The sequence below is a fragment of the Bactrocera neohumeralis genome, chromosome 4, assembly GCF_024586455.1.
Source record: "Bactrocera neohumeralis isolate Rockhampton chromosome 4, APGP_CSIRO_Bneo_wtdbg2-racon-allhic-juicebox.fasta_v2, whole genome shotgun sequence".
Taxonomy (NCBI): domain Eukaryota; kingdom Metazoa; phylum Arthropoda; class Insecta; order Diptera; family Tephritidae; genus Bactrocera; species Bactrocera neohumeralis.
Window position 1 is genome coordinate 29,007,774 of NC_065921.1, and position 19,472 is coordinate 29,027,245.

General features: G+C 37.0%; 2 protein-coding genes across 3 annotated transcripts in view; one reads left to right on the forward strand and one right to left on the reverse strand.

Moving 5' to 3' along the window:
* Nucleotides 1-15,144, forward strand: part of LOC126755002 (uncharacterized) — a 57,347-nt gene extending 42,203 nt beyond the window's left edge. The window contains exons 1-5 of one of the 2 annotated variants that reach the window (XM_050467256.1): nt 10,868-11,314; nt 11,381-11,561; nt 13,862-14,211; nt 14,275-14,526; nt 14,592-15,144. In XM_050467256.1, the coding sequence (XP_050323213.1) occupies nt 10,868-11,314; nt 11,381-11,561; nt 13,862-14,211; nt 14,275-14,526; nt 14,592-15,092 (1,731 nt within the window). In that variant the 3' untranslated portion in view covers nt 15,093-15,144. Of the gene's footprint in view, nt 1-10,867; nt 11,315-11,380; nt 11,562-13,861; nt 14,212-14,274; nt 14,527-14,591 lie in introns of those variants that run through there. The other variant, XM_050467257.1, reaches the window with a different exon arrangement.
* On the reverse strand, nt 3,124-19,246 carry LOC126754995 (protein rigor mortis). The gene is made up of 10 exons (XM_050467247.1): nt 19,055-19,246; nt 17,350-18,993; nt 16,943-17,279; nt 16,700-16,868; nt 15,164-15,317; nt 6,208-7,115; nt 5,972-6,128; nt 5,734-5,887; nt 5,406-5,663; nt 3,124-3,548 (listed from the first exon to the last, which is right to left on the reverse strand). Exons 1-10 carry the CDS (start codon nt 19,101-19,103, stop codon nt 3,416-3,418), a joined length of 3,963 nt encoding a protein of 1,320 aa, XP_050323204.1. The 5' UTR covers nt 19,104-19,246; the 3' UTR covers nt 3,124-3,415.
* Nucleotides 19,247-19,472: the final 226 nt, after the last annotated feature.

Below are 19,472 nucleotides of genomic sequence, written 5' to 3' on the forward strand. Positions count from 1 at the left end.
AGTCATGTGAAAACTCCTCTTGAGGCAATATACCTCTGTTTCAAAAAAACACATAGAATTTCCTTAGTTGCAATTTCTCTCATATAAAAGCTGCACTCCTTACAGAAGCTCAGAAACGGCCTAAGGCACTTGAAGAAGATCAAAATAACTCTATTTTATGCGCTTTCTCTCTGCACATCTTTTGAGAGAACGGCGTTGCCACAATTACCGATTTTTTTTTTAATTTTGGCTTTTTTAGTTACATTTTTCTTTCTTTATTTATATATTTTTTTTAATTTTCAAAGCGGTGAATGTGGCGCAATTTGAATATCAATAGTGGATTGCTCTCGTCTTCTTCGCTTGCTAACTCGCGTGTGAATCTGAATTATTTTTTTCAAGGCGTAAACAGAAGCGTAAACAAAAACGTATGAAATGCCGTTTCTCAAAATAGTTTTAGTGACCAGCTGGTGCTGTTAGTTTAACGGTATTTATGCGAAGCAGGTGAATAAACGGCGAGTGAGTGATGGAGCGGGGGTGTGGGCGAATTGTGTTAAATGTGCGCAACTTTATAGTGGACAATGCGAGCATCTTTATTGTTGTTGTTTTTGGACAATCAAACTGTGTTTTTTGTTTATTTTTTCATAATTTAATTTTTGTTGCTGTTTTTCTTATTCTGTTGCGGAGCATGGACTCTTGTGGAGAATTGTGGGAATGTGACGCTTTTCGCAGAAATTTTGTTATTCTCCAGAAATCTACATATTCACAACTCAGTATTGAAATGCAAAGCAATTATTCATGTTTTAATTTATGGTTTGGACTATTTTATTCATTTTACACAAACCTACATATCTACTCTGCGGAAAGTTCACATCCAAATTAATATGTACATATGTATGTATGTACTCATTTGCATCTGAGACAATAATAATAGGCTTAGCACGTAGCCCAGACATTTGTTGATTCAAGAAGAGACCCGTTATTTGTGATAACGTCATTGGAGTGTTCTTTTATTGGATCGTGGTTACGAATCTCGATTGAATAGAAGCCGTCAGCGCAGCCTTTTCCAGCCTAGAAAAAGAAGCGAAAGAGTTTGGTCTAGCGGTGAACGAGCGCAAGACGAAGAACCTACGGCCTTGGGAACTACATACATACGTCACTAAGTCTGAAGATCAAGCGCAGAATAACTTTTGTCAACAGGTGATACTTTGGCACTCACGCGGTGAAGCTACAGATTTTGGAAGACGCAACTTGTTAAAGTTGAAATGAAGAAGTCAAGATGGACTAAACACCTTCTGCTCTATTGTTCAGCTTTCCCACACTGAGGTTGAATCATCTCGTCATACCTTTTTTGGGACTATTCGTGGCCTCACGAGAAATCAGCCATTTTCTTTAACCTTAAGACGGAAGAGATGACTATCGAAGAAGTTGGAACAAACTGTAAGAGCTCTACGGCAACATGGATATAGTCAAGTACATAAAAATCCAAAGAATGTGCTGTTTAGGCCATGTCGTTCGCATGGAAGATGATGCTCCAGCGAAAAAAGCTACTACGATACGAGACCGATGAATGGACAACGGAAGTAAAGGCGTCCACGCATCCAATGGAAGAACCAAGTGCATAGCGACTTGTCTGTACGTGTGACTTCTCAAAGGAGAGGTAGCTGGCAGAGGTTTGTGTTCTCGACCCCGACCAACTCACGGTTGTAGTACCAAAGTAGAAGAAGAAGGTTGCGAATCTCCTAGTAACAGCTTACAATTTTATAACGGATGATTCAAGTAGTTTTTTTTTTCAATAGCCTTTTTTTGACAGAACACGCGTGAGACGTGTCAAGCTGTCATGCAGCCGTAGCTGAGAGAGTACACGAAGACGGTGGGGAGTCGATTCGGATTCGGATAACGTATAAATCGAACCTGGTGCATTTTACGTCTAGATCTTAAATTGAAAGCGTTTTCAAGGCAAATTTTATTCAGCGATGAGGCCCACACCGACTCAATGGGTATGTGAACAAGCAAAATTGCCGCATTTAGGACGAAGAGCAACCTGAACAGATTCAAGAGCTGCCATTTCATCCAGTAAAAATAACGGTTTGGTGTGGTTTGTGGGCTGGTGAAATCATCGATCCATATTTCTTCAAAAATGAAGCCGGTGATCTCATGCTCATGATCTCGATGACATTTGGTTTCAACAAGACGTCGCCACTTCCCACACATCACATTAACCAATGGATTTATTAAGAGAACACTTCGGTGTGCAGATAATTTCACGTCTTGGGCCGGTCGATTAACCACCAAGATCGTGTGATATCACACCTTTAGACTTTTTCCTGTGGCTATACATATGTAAAGTCTAAAGTCTATGCGGACAATCCCGCTTCAATTCAGGCCTTGAAGCACATCACGCGTGTCATTCGCCAGTTACCAGTCAAAATCCTCGAACGAGTCATCGAAAATTGGACTCAACACCATTGAAAGAGATAACCTTCAAAAAATAAATGCCAAAGAATGTTTTTTCGAGTGATAATAAACTACCCATTAAATTTGAAGATTCTGTGTTTTTTTTTTTATAGAAACGAAATGGATCACCCTTTATTAATTCTCTCAAAGTATTATTTGCAGCCCTGGTCCAATGTAAATTTATTGATTGTAAAAAGGTTGCTTATAGAACGATCCACTTGTACAGCGAACACTCATAATAAATCGGATAGAAGCAAAATCTAGTAAGCCGTGAAGCACTACAATGTATATGTTATGAGTCCTGTAATCTCATCTGTCATAAATTTTATATGATTGCGGTCAGACATCCGCAGTGAAATGACTACTGTCAGAAGACAAACAAATACATTTCAAAAGCAGTTCCGTGCCCATTAACCTCATTTTTTATCCGACTAGGAAAAAGGGGTTAATTATCAAGTTGTCAAACTAGGATATGGAAAGTCTACAAATGACCAGATATTTTTATACAGATTTACCGGATTACTCATTCAGGTGATTTGGTGAATGTTTGCAGCCAACAGCAATTGAAGAACAACTTCACTGTTGGAGGTTAAAAAGACAAAAGGAACGATGAAATTCTTAACTACTTAAGCAAATATTCTAGGAAGGCATTCGTACGCAACTAAGAACTTAACAAAACACTTTTTCAACTTTGAGTTCATTTCTTTATTTCCTCATGGTTTTCAAAAACAGTTACTTAGAAATTCATTTGTATAAAAATTATGAAAATTAGAGATTTAACCGTTACATTAACGTAAAAGTAGAGTAAACAATAACAATGCCATTCAAGCAATTCTTAAACACTACTATACTTCAACATATGTATGTGTATGTATGGATGTATATATGTAAATATATAACTATTATTGAGAAATGTGTGCGTTTGCACAATTTAAATATGGTTTTTCATATGTATGTATTGTTTTTGTAAATAACAAAGTGTTCACTGATCCTGCTTATTCTTCTCTAGTTGCTTTCGGTTCAACTTTTCTAGGACCCGTTCGATTTCCGGATGAATATTACGCACCTTAGATAGGATGTCATGGGCACGATTAAACTGTCCACTGAGTACGGAACTGGAAATGATAAATGTATAAAAATTATAAAAAATTAATTAATTAAAACTGAACGAAACCTGAAGCGATTATTATTTGAATATTTATTTTTTTTTTTTATTTTATCACTTGAAAATATTTAATTTTTTTAAGTTTATCAGTTAAAAAAATTTTATTTTATCAAAATATTTTATTTTTTTAATTTTATCACTTAAAAATATTTAATTTTTTTTTAAGTTTATCAGTTAAAATTTTTTTATTTTTTTTTTAAGTTTTTCAGTTAAAAAAATTTATTTTTTTATTTTATCAGTTAATAACATTTTATTTATTTTTTTATTACTTATTTTTCTATAATTTATTTTCGCAACGTTTTTGTAAATTAGTTTTAATTAACAATTAATATTTATTATTTTCTTTTATATATGTATCCCAAAAGTGTCCTAAAAAATAATAATATAAGTGAATAATGACAATTTCACTTTCTACAATTTTATTTTATTTTTTTTTACATAAAAATTATTTTTTTCAAGTTAAATTGCTGAAAGATTAAATTTTTTCCGAACTTTTTTTATATGTACATGTTTAGGTTAATCAATTTTCAAGTTTAGAATTTTTTCTAATTTTTTTCTTACATAAGTTGAAACTAGTTTTTAATTTATTATTTTAATTTTTTTTTGCCTTTTTTCAAATTGAATTAATAGTTTTTTTTTAATTCTTTCCAAATATTTTTTTTTAAGTTTAGTTTTATACGTTTTTAAGTTAAATATATTTTTTATTAAACAAATTTTAAAATATTTTAAAAAATCTGGAAAAAAAATTTAAAAAATTTAATGTTAAAACATTTTGTTTTTAATATTTATTTTATTGTTGCTTCTTTTATGACTTTTACTCCTTATTTCAGTTTTTTTTAATTCTAAATCAAAATCGGCTAAATTTTCTTAAACAAATTTTTTTTCAAGTTAAATATATTTTGTGCTAAAATATATATGTTTTTAATTTTTAAAATACTTTATTAATTTGTTATCTAATTTTTTCCGGTTTTTTTTTAATTTTTTTTTTGAGTTTAGTTTTTTAAGTTTTTAATTTAAATAGGTTTTTAATATTATATATTTTTATTTTAAAAGGTTTTAAGGTTAATATTTTGTTTTTAATATTTATTTTATTGTTGTTTCTTATGTAATCCTTTTACTTTACCTCCTTATTTTGAATTTTTTCTAAATTCTAAACCAAAATCAGCTAAAATTTTCTAAAACAATTCTTTTTCAAGTTAAATATTTTTTCTTAAATTTTTGGAGTAAGTTTTTTGGAGTTTAGTTTTCAAATCATCTTATGTAATCCTTTTTCCTTACCTCCCTATTTTGAATTTTTTCTAAATTCTAAACCAAAATCAGCTAAAATTTTCTAAAACAATTTTTTTCAAGTTAAATATTTCTTTCTTTCAAATCACTTTTTTTATCTATTGTTTAATTTTTTTCTATGCTTTTTTGAATTTAAAAAAATTTTTTTTTAAGTTTTATTTTTTATTAAAAAAAATATTTCGAGGATTTTAAGGTTAAAGTATTTTGTTTTTAATATTTAATTTTTTAAGTTAAAAATTTTTTAGGTAAAACTTTTATAAGTTTAGCATTTTTTTTAAATGTTTTTAAGTTAAAATATTTTTTAACTTTATATTTTTCTATTTATATATTTTTTTAATATGTTTTATTTTTTTATGTTTTTTATGTTTAAAGTTAAATATTTGTTGAATTTAAATTATTTTTATTTTTTTAATCTTTATTTTATTATTCTTTTGGCAATTTTAAATGTTTTTAATTTTTTTTTGTTTTCTACTCCTATAAAATGACAAAATAAATTAAATTATAATAATTTTCTACTTACATCAACGCCGACGCAGTGAGGTTGCCCACCATTGCCAATTGCGCAATCCATTTATCGACTATGGTCACCAATAACGGATCGTCGTCTTGCAAATGAACGCGTGCGATCAGTAGCGCTTCCGTGTAGTAATTCTTCGACAAGAGCATTTCGATGGCTCTTGCATGACGATGCATCGCCATCATGTAGGTAGCTGCCTGCAGAGGGTAGCCCTTTTCAAGCAGTTGCTCGGCAAAGGACTGGCACACGTTCTGCCAAAATCTGCGAAAATTCACAAAAGTTTTCATTGATCTAAGGAATCAATAAATATAAAATAATGATTTCAAAGTACTTGTATGATATGGTTGGTGCCACGGCCACATGCCATTCGCTCAGCTCTTTTCTCTGTAGACAAAGCATTATTTCATCTTTGAGAGTGGAAGAGTTTAACTGCATCAGAAATAAGTTGTGTATGCCCGTGGGTTTCGAACTTCTAATATGACTTACTAAAAAAGTATAAATTCCAATTGCGGCCAATTACGACCAATATTTAACGGGAATCAAAACTTGTAAAACAAAATATTACTTACATTCTATTTGCAAGAGCTTTTCGGCATCCGCTTTTGTACCAAATAATTTGGGGCAAAGGAAACCTTGCGGTCCAGTTTTGCTCAAAGCGATATTCAATTTTTCCAAAACATTTTTATTGAGCTCCTTGCTTGTCCAACTCAAAACAGTGGGCGGAGTCTAGAAGTGAAAATAAAGAAAAATATAAATATACGTATAAAATATGTATATATTTATGTGAGTATAAAAAAACAATTACCCTCATGTAGACCGAGCTGTAACTCCAATCCATATAATCCTCACGGTTCTTTGCCACTTTTGTCTCCGGTTTCGCTTGAACTTCTGTCTTCTCCACCGCCGCCACTGTCGTGTTTTGCTCATTCAACTTCATCGCGTTAAACAAATCGGTGACCTCAGCGCCAGCCTCACCATTGCCAGCCGCACTGTTCGTACACTCTTCGCGTTCGGTCACCACCTGACCGTTTTCAGCGCGTTTGAGACGACGCTTCTCAGCTGCCGTCAATGGTTTTGTCGCCTCGGTGCGTGTGGCCACTTTCATGGCCCATTTCACTTGATCCAAAGTGTGCATGTTGGAGCGCTTCCATTTCGACGCCGAATAAACCACAGACTCCTCCAAACGCATATCGAAGAGCTCCACCGAAGTCGATTTGCCGGCGCACATCACGATTGCCTCGTCGGTCGGGAAGAACAGGCCACATGTCATGGGACATGGAAATTGTTTGAGGAATTTCTCGTCGTTTGTAGTCGAATTTAGATCCCAAACACGTACGCCACCGTCGAAACCGCACGTAAGAAACTCGTTGGCATTGCGATTGCTCCATTTGACGCAAGCATTGGCAGCTTTGGGATTTTTGATCTCGATGCGACGTACCGGTGTGAGTACACCGTCTGGCGAGTGTGATTTCAGTATGTGTATGTTGTTGGCATTGGCCACGACAGCGACATGATCGCTGGCTATTGGGCTCCAGGAGATTTCGGTGATGTAACGCGGCGCTAACGGTACGTCCTGCACTAAGGTGTAGGAGTAGACGAGATTGGGCTTACGATGGTACACTTGTACGTGTCCACGTTGGGTGCCAACGTAAAGTACGTTATCGTGTACCGACACTGTGGAGATGCTTTTAACCTCACGTATAATGTGCGCATCTAAAAATCGGGAGGAAAATACCATAGATTATAATAGCGCCAGAAAGAGAGATAAACAGATGTAAAGACAAAGCAATCGACCGGCAGGGTGATCGCTTGCGACTTGTAAGAAGCTGATGAAAAAGCGACCAGCCCATCGCGTTTCGGGATGACATCTTTATACCTTCCAAAAGTGACCAATGTGTCAATGCTAGATTAGTACCCCAAAAAAATGGAAATTCATGGATTTTCACCACCAAAATGCACCAATGTGACTGACTTTTCCGCCAAAAAACGAATCTAGAGTCATCTCTCAGACACCGTATTCGCCAGGTTTGGCTCCCTATGACCTTCTTTTGTTTTCAAAACTGTAAAGTCCGATTCGGTGACTGAGTTATTGAAGTCATTAAAAGTCTTTCGCTAATATCACTGAAGTTTATCCTAGCCGAAGCTTACAACAGATTGACAATTCGACACTCTGCACAATGAATGACGAAGCCTCCATTAGAATTATGGGCACTTTTAATAGCTTGCCGATATTACCATCGCTAATGGTGGTCTGATAAATAGCATAACCTGGCGACCTATGCTCACTTTCGCATCAGATCATTTGCCCATAATTATATCGATCGAGAATCATCCCGACTTTACTTCTGTGGACAACCACACCTTCGTTAACTTTAATAAAGCTAACTGGATCGGCTTAAAAGAATTTACCGAGAGCACTTTCACATCATGATCGCAGCTGCTACCGCTCGCTTCATCCCAGCTGAACGAATCGCGGAACTCCGCACTAATTTCCCAACCGAAGCAGATGTTTAGACTAATGAGCGGTACACTTTACCATGCCGATTCCTGTGATCCTCGAATAAGGGATCTAAAATTTGGAAACAAAGGATAGAGCATCTGAAGTCTTGCAACCGCTTCATCGACGTGAGTAAGCTTTGGACTACTGTCAAGGCTTTGTCCAATCCGAAGAGACATGATGACCGAGTTGAAATTCAATTCAATTTCCATGCCTCTTCGGACCCGAAGAAGTACTCGAGCTATTTTAATCAGCAATTTACACTGCACCCCTCGATAAACAAACACAAGCGATGTGTTATCCGACGGCTGCGCAAAATGCCAAAACACTACGCACCACTTACTTTCAGCGATGAGGAGATACAGATTGTCATCAACTAGGCGAAATCTCCCAAATCTGTTGGCCGTGGTGAAATTAACATGTTGATGCACCTAGGCTCGTCGGAAGTAAGCTTCCTCACCATAGTCCTCAACCTGTCGCTGACCATTCTTCTAATACCCGATGTACGGAAAATGGGAAAAGTGGTCCCACTACTGAAACCTGGGAAACCCGCCATCAAATGAGAGCCCTATCGTCCAATAACTCTCCTCTCCCCAGTAGTGAAAACACTTGAGGCCTTGCTATTCCCGACCTTCATGTACCACCTGAGTCTAGCAAACCAACAGCATGGCTTCCGAAAAGTGCACAGCTCCACCACAGTACTTAGCGTCTTAGGCACCCAGATAGTTCATGGCTGCAACCAAAAACCACTCTCCTCGTAGCGTTGGATTGTCAAAAGCCTTTGACACAGTCAATCACACAATGCTACTTGAGGGCATCGAAAAATCTACGCTCCCTCCTGGGCTGAAGAGGTTGACTATGAACTTTCTGCTGGTGTGCTTTCGTAAAAATCATACCTGCAGTCTCCTATAGGCATCAAGAGGTCTTTTCTCAACTACGTCTACTTCCTACACCGACCAGACTTCGGACGCAACAAACTTCAGACATGCACTGACCGTCATTCACAGTGGAGCCATTAACACCTTCACCGATTCCCTCACAGTGGCACCCCTTTCCCAATGGTCCGACCCCGTCTAAATAGCCTACTGTTGAATGACAACGATGACAACTTATCCAAACCTTACCATCCTAGCGAGAAGTAATGAACCGTTACAACAACAACAACAAGTGAAAAGAAAATTGGATTAAACTTTACTGCGATTCCGACACTGCCAGGATGGACTCTTTGTGACCTACGAAACCCACCAATACTGAGGAATACATGTTTCCTGTTAAGAAGCAAACTACGAATAAGAGTAAAAGTGTAGTCTAGAGATGGCAACTAAGGAGAACTCTACGAGTCATATTGTGGCTGAACCATCTAAGGCTGAAAACATCAGTTTCTACACACCCGTATATGTTTTTCCTCTTACTAAGTGAAAGCTATGACTGAAAACACAAACCTTCCACAGGCTTATATTTTTCAGTTAGTTAAAAATTGAAATTAGAGCATATGGTTTTATATAATTTTATTCCTTAGACCCAACTGCACACCTGCTCTCTGAGAGTACTACTCAACAACTCGGTATAAGGGAACTGTGGGACGGCATTTCAAACTCCTTACGTACAGCTGCAACCGGAGCCATTGGTTTTCGGAAAATGCAGCAGAACAGCTGGTACGACGAGGAGTGCCGTATCGCAGCGGAGAGAAAACATACTGCCAACTTCGCAACGTTACGATCGACCACAACACGTGCGGGATGGGATAGATACCGAGAGTTGAAGAGGGAAGCAAGACGCATTTGCAGACAGAAAAAGAAAAAGGCCGAAATGCGTGAGTATGAAGAGCTTGATAAGCTGGCCGACAGGAGTAATGCTCGAAAATTCTACGAAAAAATGCGGCGCTTACAGAAGGTTTCAAGACCGGAGCATACTCTTGTAGAACCCCCAAAGGCGATCTAGTCACCGATGCCCAGAGCATACTTAAATTATGGAGGGAACACTTCTCCAGCCTGCTGAATGGTAGTGAACGTACAACACCAGGAGAAGGCGAACCCGATTCCCCAATCGATGACGATGGAGCAGACATTGCAGCATTGCCCGACCATGAAGAAGTTCGAATAGCAATTACACACCTGAAGAACAACAAAGCGGCGGGGGCCGTGGATTGCCGGCCGAGCTATTCAAACACGGCGGCGAAGAACTGATAAGGAGCATGCATCAGCTTCTTTGTAAAATATGGTCGGACGAAAGCATGCCCAACGATTGGAATTTAAGTGTGCTATGCCCAATCCATAAGAAAGGTGACCCCACAATCTTCGCCAACTTCCGTGGCATAAGCCTCCTCAACGTCGCATATAAGGTTCTATCGAGCGTATTGTGTGAAAGATTAAGGTCCACCGTCAACAAACTGATTGGACCTTATCAGTGTGGCTTTAGACTTGTAAAATCAACAGCATCCACTCCGTTGGAAGGACCAAGTGGAGAAGGACCTGGCTTCGCTTGGAATATCCAACTGGCGCCACATAGCGAAAAGAAGAAACGACTGGCACGATGTTGTTGACTCGGCTATAATCGGGTAAGCGGTTTCTATGCCAGTAAAGAAGAAGAAGACCCAACTGCCGCAAACTAAAGAACTTTACTCCGAAAACATTGCCTACAGGGTGTTGTTACTTGTTTTTTCGTGCTACTGTTATACATTAAAAAATCAAAATACTTTAGATCGGGCTACACTCACAAACTTCAAATCAATTCTAAAATTTTCGTTTGGCAAAAAATTTTAATTGAAATTTTTCCATTTTCATTTTATTTTTTTTTTCTACAACCCTCACGTCGGTTGTCAGAGTAACGGTACAACAAAACGTCGCGGCGTAAGTTCGCTTGTTCGATATTTTAGTGGGGAGACCTTCTAAAGAACCAACAAATATTGGAGAACATTTTTTTTTTTTTTAAATTTTTTTACATTTCCTGGCAATAAATAAATAACGGTATGTCGGTTAAGAACGACTTCTCGCGAATTTTCGTGCAATTCGTAGAGGAATGCCAAGCGAGCGGCTTGGAAGTCGACCAAAATTTCGCATATTTTTACGTGCATTTGTTGGCGCGCGACGCACGTCTCGGCTTACGGCACGAAGCGGCGAATAACTGCAAATTGCTGCAACTAAAGCAGAATGCAATTCAGTTATATAAGAACAAGACAGATCCTACCATGTGCAATCTACACATGACCTATTGTTTTCGAAATTTCCGCGAATTTAATATAAACCATTTGAAAGAGATCTACGAGGAGAGCTTTCAAACGAAGCTGCAAACGCTTATCGCGGGCATACTGCAGTATCCGGAGACGAGCAATGACAAGCAGCTGGACGAAATGCTGTACAAGATACAGGTCTTCATAATTGCCAGCTACAATATTGGCGACCCGAAGAATCATGTTGTAAGCACAATTCGATGGCTAAGTAGACCTCGTTATTTATAATTAAAAATTAATTCTTTTTCGAAGCTCTTGAAGCAGACGCGACAAAGTCTTAAAAGCGTGCTCAGCCACGGCGATCTGCAGAATTTTGTATTGAAGAAGCGCTATCATCGTTTGGAGTACTTGCAGCGTTTGACTGCCACTGTATGCGGCATACTTATCTACAATAATTGTGACCCGAATGGCGAGCGGGAAAATATGCGCGACAGTGAGTAGAAACCGAACGTATTTTGGACTATTTAAAAGGGTACGAAAGTGGACCGAGTCCAGTTTTAGTTGAACAGTGTCGATAACCCGCAACACGGCGGGAACGCTAAAGAAGTTGAGACTGCGTCAATTGCAGTTTGAGTCTGAAAGCAATTATTATGAACAACCAAGTTTAGGAGGTTTGAAGGCGTGATAGTTTAGTAATAGTAATATCTCTAGAGACCCGTTAAAGTCCTCAATAATAAGATGCAAGGTAGCAAGGCTCAGAAATTTGTCCTATTTTTAGTACAAACTGTCATTCCGCAAAAAGAAACGATTCAACTAATGCTGATGAGCAATGAGTATAAATTAAAGTTAGATCCAAACTCAACCCAAACTGTAGACATAGGGAATATCTCGGGCTCGAGCCTAACGTAGTAACTTTAAATTAAGGACTTTTCGTCGGTCGATGTCGATGAGTCTTGTTGTAGCAAATGTCTACACGCTATTTAGGTAGCAAGACACAATTTAATTGTCATCAAAATAATCTAATGGAAACAGAAAACGTGCCGTGTCGGTGGCGTCGGATCATATATATGACCCCTAAGGTCTGAACAGGTCTTAAGATGGCTCAAACTATTGCATGTATTACCTCACCGAGGTGGAGTTTGAATAGAGCCTATTGGCGCAAACACAGCAGAAGAATTCCTCCGAACCCGAATTGAACTCAGTTCCAGTACTCATCAGCACGATATGGATCCACCCTGCTACAAGGTGTTGCTCCAATGATGACCAGCTGAACTTACTACGTACTGATCCGAACAGGGTTCGGTCGCCGAAATAACAGCCCTTGGCCAGATAAATTTGAGTTCAATTCCGGTAGCGTAAAACCGGCTCAGATATATCTTTTCAATAGGGTTTGGGTAAGAACCTACACAACACCGCTTTGTTTTTTTAGAATCCAGAATATTATTGAGGATGTCGCTGTAGAATAACAGTATCAACTGTGTCCAGAATGTGCAATTCTTTAAACGATTAGGTACTTTGAACCTCTCATTAGAATTTTTTACCAAAAATAAATCTTTGAGGAACTTTTGGCTTCTGAAGAAGCAATCCATGGTTCGCTTAACATCTAGTTGTCGTTCTCTTATAGTAAATTGGTGACCTGAGCTTAAATTTGGCCGGCATCGCTTTTAAATGAGGAGATATAAATGCGAGCGCCGACTTGTAAGATCCAAGGACACCGACTAAGAACTATAAACTCGGTAGCATTCGTCCTAGTTGCGTCAGAAATGTTGTTGCTGTTGTGGTAACGGATACCTCATCCCCGTTAGAATGGTAAGGATTAAATAAGTTGTCATCGACGTCATCACACGTTAGGTCCAGGAAACGTGCTATTTCGACGGGGTCGGACCAAAGAGAAACGGTGATGAGTAGCATTGGTAGGGCATGCAAAGAGGTGGCTTGTGTCATGTGAAGACTCATTGCACGCTGGACATAGTATGTTAGATATTGCAAGGTCTATTTTGGATAAGTAGGAGTTTAATCTGTAACTAAACAGTTTCTCAGTATCCAGAACGAAGTCTTTGTCTGCGATGGGTGGTCACTGACGTTTCTCGTATCTGCGGCATATAGGTGAAGGTGCTTAGTCTGCGATGGGTGGTGGGAAGTCTGGTCGGCGTATTGTTTGACGTTGTTGACGTAGTTGAGGAATGACCTCTGGAAGCTCCTGGGAGGCGGTTCCACTTCAAACAGGTGACTATAGGAACTGCTTGGAGAGAAGTTCATTATGCTCCTTAACTGGTAGAATATGGGCCCCACTATGCAGATAGGAGACCTCAAGAGGCATGCTGCATTCAAGGATGCGTTGTGCCACTACAAAAACAACGTAGCCAAGGGTCCGCTTCGCAGGGAATCGATCGAAAATGCAATTTTAGCGATAGAGAGTACACATTTCCTAATTGAAGCTAGATGATTGGATATATTTCTGATGTGTGCTTCGAATCTTATCAACAAATGGACACACTTGTTTGAGCCGCTTTCTGAATAGGGTCGAGTGTTTACATTAAAGTTCCAGAAAAATAGAACGTTGCAATTGTTCGAAGTCTTTGAAAGTTCGGGCTGCCTTACTCTTGCACAGTTTCAACTTAGAACCATTCCCACGATAGTAGGTACCCGAATTTTTATCCGGCCAAGGACTGTCAACTCGGCAGCATTTCTCGAAACTACTTCAGAAATGTTTTCATCCTTCACAACGACAACAAAAAGGTTTTATATATGCGAAATCCCCATTTTATTGTTTCCCTCTTTTCCCCCCAAAAGTCTTAACTGATATTCAAATGGCGAAAACGAATACACGAGAAGCGCTTGAAGCCGCGCTAGAAGATATTGAACACTATATAGCGACTGGCACAGAGGCTATCGGCAATCTAATACAGGTGGACACAAAAGAGAAGAAGGTCCATTGCAAGTGGCCCATCGAGAAAGTGCGCGAAATCAATAAATATGTCATCTTGTTCAGTTCCTATGAGAAATTGCTGAAAAATATAGTCGAGGCATTTGAAAAAACTGAATATCTAGTTAGTCTGGATCAAAAGAAGATGGACTGTATAATAGAGAAAATCAATGAGATACTGAAATATCGCACAGCCATCGAATCGCAGTTGGTGTTCGTAAGTACCATAGTAGAGACGAAGATAATCGAAAAAAAAAATAATTTTAATTTTCGCTTGCAGCCACATTTTAAGTATCTCTCGCATTTGTGGACCTCCTTACTGCTGTCGCTAAGCCACTTAGCCGAACTGAATCGGCTCAAAGAGCAGCTAGATGAGTATGTAAGCGAAGAAATCAAGGAAAATTTTCGTAAACTTTTAAAAATAACCGAAGTGCGACGCAAAGTGGTGAAAAAGGAACTCTTAACAACATTCGGTGAACTTATGGAACGCACTAACAAGGCACATCCGGTAATGACGTCACTGCAGAAAGTGGTTTGTATCATTTTGCCGAAGTAATATTGCAGATTTCAACATTTAACGGGTGGGTATTTTTTCAGACGTTGAACTTTCAAAATTACTGCGCGTTAAGCCTCGCACTAACCAACGGTTTGTTGACGCCCGCTTTGCTAACGAAAAAACTTTGCGAAGACTCAAAATTTCGCTTCGGTTTTGCAAATATCGAATACGCAAAATATGCCGAACGCTACTTCGAAGACTTCATACACACACTGAAGACGGCAATTTACACTTCCGTCGATTTGATTTTACTCTTCGGACTGGCCGATGTGATACTACAAAAGGACTTTGTGGACGAACGCAAGAAACGCAGGGGCAAACAAGTGTCGGCGAGTGGCACACAAACGGAGATGGTTGTTGTTAACGATCTCACACCATCGAATCGCATAAATGTCGCTTGGAACAAGTGGGACTTTCATCGCGAAACCATACACCTGGCGTACATACGAAAACTGCAGACGCATGCGCAGCAGACCGCTTTGTCCTTCGGCACTATGAATGCGCAAAACGAATGCTTGCCATTCGGACATCGTACAAATTGATTGTTGTTTTTGTAGTGGCATTGTTTTTGTAATAAACGAGTGTATGTTTGTATATGGTTGCGCTTACTTACCTTTTTGCTCGGAATTTGCGTCGTAAACGGCCAAAATATCGTTGCAAACCACGAATATGTGATCGCCTTGCCAATCAATGGAATAAATGGGCTTGCCGCAGAATGGGTTGAATGTGATGGTGGGTTTGGCCGACTCCACATGGATGATGCCGACCTGTTGGGAGATATAAAAATTAATATAAGGATTTTTTTTGGGACTATGTAAATAAAAAATATACATATATGTATGTACATACATATATGGATGTATGTACATATGTATGTGTATGTATTAGTCAATAAATAACCTAAATATTTTATTGAAATAGAAAAAAATAAAAAACATTAAAAATCAATATAAATAAAAAATAAATAAAAACTAAAAAGAAATAAAAAAATTTAAATACAAATTAAAATAAGATTTAAATATATAAAAAATATAAATTAAAAAAATATAAAAAAAAATAAAAATTAGAAAACAAACCTAAAATTAAAATAAAAAAAAAATAAAATTTAATATAAAAAATAAATTAAACTCATAATAAAAATCTTATCAAAATTACAAAAAGTTTTAGCAAAAAAAAAATTTAAATAAATAACTAAATAAAATCTCACTTCAAAAAAAATATTAACAATATTTAAGAATTCGAAAACTCTGTCACATATACTTAAAATATTTAGAAAATCATTGTAAAAATTTAAATTAAAATACAAAAATATTTGAAAAATAATAAATTTAAAAAGACAAAATTTGTATAAATTTAGAAAACACAAAACTAGCGATTCTTAATATAAAATTAGCAATTAAAATAACTTTAAAACAAAATTTGAACAAAAAATAAAAAAAAAATAAAAAAAATATTAAAAATCAATACTTATAAATAAAAAAAAAATAAAAAATAAATATTAAAAAATAAATTTAAACAAATATTAAAAAGATTTAAAAAATATATAAAAATATACAAGTTTTTAAAAAAACATAAAACAAAAACATTAAACAGAAATAATACAATCAAAATGAAAAAAAAGTCAATAAAAACTTACTAATTAAAAAGTTACTTAAAAGAAAACAAAAATTAAAATTAAAAATATACAAAAATTTTACAAATCTGTTAAACATACTAAAAATGTTTAGAAAATCATTGCAAAAATTTAAATTAAAAACCAAATACATATGTACATATATGTACATACATATGAAAAATGAAAAAAAAGTTCTTTAAAATAAATACGTATGAACCAGAAATACATAAATACAATAAATTAATAAAAATAAAAAAAAATTGTTATAAATTTGGAAAAAAACTAAGGTTCATTTTATCTTTTAATTTTTAAATTTAATTTAAAATATCGATTTCTAAATGCCAATATTAACAAGTGGCAACCATTACAAATAATAAACCCTTTCAAAATTAACACTTGTTTACGCAGTATAAAATATAAATAAATTACAAAATTAAAATTGAAAATAAACGTCATTAATTTATATATATAATACCTATAAATTACTGAATTAATCTGAGAAACATGAAAAAAATTGCCATAAAATCCACTCACCCTGCCTTCTAGCGTGCCAAATGCCAAGCGCTTACTATCCGGACTCCAAACTAGCGCCAGCACAGAAGCATCGACGCGCGGTATGAAATTCTCGATGAACACATTAGTGGCAGACATTTTGGATATGTCAATGATACCAACACGACGATCGGATAAAGCCAAAGCAATTCTACAAAACAATAATAACAAAAGCGTTGCCATTAAATACTTGTCTACATAAATATTAAATATACAATTAATTACTTATTCATGTCATCCGGGCACTCACGCATCGCCGAAACATTAGTGGAAGCACAACAATATTTGAGCAACAGTTTTTCAGTCTGCAGATTTTCGCAACTTATTTCACGATACGATGACAAGCACCAGAGTAAACAGTGTGCATGCGAAATGCTAAAGGACATGACGCTGCGTTGAAGAAATGATTTTTTGGTGTCTGCTTTGAACTTGTAACGTTGATGTGGTGAATTTGTGGCAGTAATCGGTGTATCTTGTGCCATTGACCAAAGTGACAGTTCACCAGTTTTATTTGTGGTGAGGAATTCGGTTGAGCTCAGCCAGTAAATTTGTATGCTGGTGTCTAAAGGATTGAAATTTGTTCTATTTTGTTACTTTTTCTATTATTTAATAATTATAATTATAACACTTACTTTTGCCATGTTTGCCTGCGTTTATAGCGCGCAAGCGATCACAACTTGCGCCGGTATTTGTATTCCAAATCCAAAAACTGCCATCAACGCTAGCGGACGCTAACAATGAAGGTTGCTGGTCTTTCTTTTCGGCAGTGTTAGAATTGTCTTGAGATACCACTCCGTCAATAGATGGTTGTTCTGAATTACTTTCTGAAGTCGCCGTGCGATTGTCGTCATCAACCTTTACTTCAACTGCTTTAGTTGTGTTTTTATCAAAATTTTCAACAATATTCACGGCTGTTACAGGCTTAGTAGTTACTAGATCCGACTTCTCTTTAACTTCTTTCTTTTCCAAATCGTTGGATTGCTCTGCATGCACTTCTGCCTGATGCAGTATTTGTTGTTTTGGATTTAACTCGCCACCATCGACGCAAACTTCGTCGTCCGATGAACGCTCAGCTAAATCTAAGCTACCTTCAGTTGAGTCAGCGCTGTCGCCATCGCAGCTTGAGGATAAATTTTCTGCACAAGCCACCTTTTGACAATCGGCCAGTGTGACATCGGGCAATTGTTTGACATCACCATCTCCGTAATCTTGCTCCTGCTTCAAAGCATCAATTTCACCTTTAAGACTTTGACATGCTTCGACAAAATCAAAATTTGTTGTTGGACCACATTCAACAGACTTGTCAGTAACAATTTTTTCATCAGTTTCTTTCACTTTCTTTTCCGTTTCTGTTGGTGCTCCAAACTCATTTTCCAAATAATCGTAGTCATAGATGTCGAATATGTCATCATTACCGACGGGCATAATCGATTTTTTAGCATTATTTTGCGTTTTAAAATTTTGCTTTTGTGCAGCCTTTGATTGCTTTGCATCCTCAATTATCAGTTGGGGTTCCTCAACCAAAGTTTTCTCTACATTGGTATTCGCGGTGTGATTTTCATCTTTGAGCGTACATTTTTGTTGCTTAAATGGTGGCACATTTTGTGGGCACCAAGATAGTGAAGTTATTGCAGCCTCATGTCCACGTAACATATATAATGTGCTCATGCTCTGTAGGTCACCAATTACAACCAAACCACGATTGGTGCCCACAGCAAAGATATGTTCATTGTGTGGCGAGCAGCGCAGCACCGTTAGTGTTTGATTTTTGCTTGAAATAAACATTGGTCGGCGACAATAAGTATTAGACGCCACACAATACACCACAATATCCTGTGCATTAACCGACAACACATTGCGATTGCGCATATAACTTAGGAGCACATGATCACCTTGCGGTGATGGTCCATTGCCGTCCATGTACAAAGCAGTGCTAAAATGTGCCTTATGTCCACTCACCGCACAACCACGATCGAAATCCCATATCTGTACGGAATTATCCTGTGCCAAGGCGGCAAAATACTTTTGTTGATTGTTCGTAGTCGCAGTTTTTGCCACTTCAGTCGTATTTTCGGAAGCTTTAATTGCTGCTGTAGCGCTTATTGGCCAACCGGGATCTACATCTATACTCAATATACTTTGACGTGTATGGAAAACTTTAATGACTGGTGGTTTATTTTCATTGTCGCCGCCATCAACTTGTTGAATTGGACCGACATAGTTAATACTGCGTGAACCTACATAAAGGAAGCCACCATCCGGTGTGCAAACACATCCTTCGTTAAGAAAACATAAATATTAGTACCACGACGAATTACGCACAATTTACATATTTACCGTTTGTTAAATTCCATTGTGGAGTAATTGGCACTTTAGCCAAAACCATATTTTTGATATGCACGTGTTTTATACGAATACTTTTGCACAACTCCTTCGTCACTTTTTTGTAAACACTCCTTGACCGGCGTCTTTGGTTTGCGAGTTCAAATTTACCTTTTTATTAGAGATGCTACGATTTCGTCGACTTATCGTTATAACTGGAAATCAAAGGATATAACTAAAAAAATGTTGACTAACGCATTTTTAATGTTATTTAAAATTAAATACACTATGAACAAATTAATCTGCAGAAGTTGTAACTGTTTTTGAAAACTATAACTGTTTGCGTTCTTATTGGATGTTTTACCGAAATGTGACTATAACCGTCGCATACTTAATATTTAAATTAATAGTATGCATTGCTATATCTAATGAT

What these genes read in the sequence shown, in the direction of transcription:
- LOC126754995 (XM_050467247.1), bottom strand. Translation starts at nt 19,103, where the DNA reads ATGGTTTTGGCTAAAGTGCCAATTACTCCACAATGGAATTTAACAAAC. An exon ending in TTGGCACGCTAGAAGGCAGG is followed by an intron (nt 15,318 to 16,699) that starts GTGAGTGGATTT and finishes ATCTCCCAACAG; the next exon opens with GTCGGCATCATCCATGTGGA. An exon ending in GCACCAACCATATCATACAA is followed by an intron (nt 5,664 to 5,733) that starts GTACTTTGAAAT and finishes GAATTTTCGCAG; the next exon opens with ATTTTGGCAGAACGTGTGCC.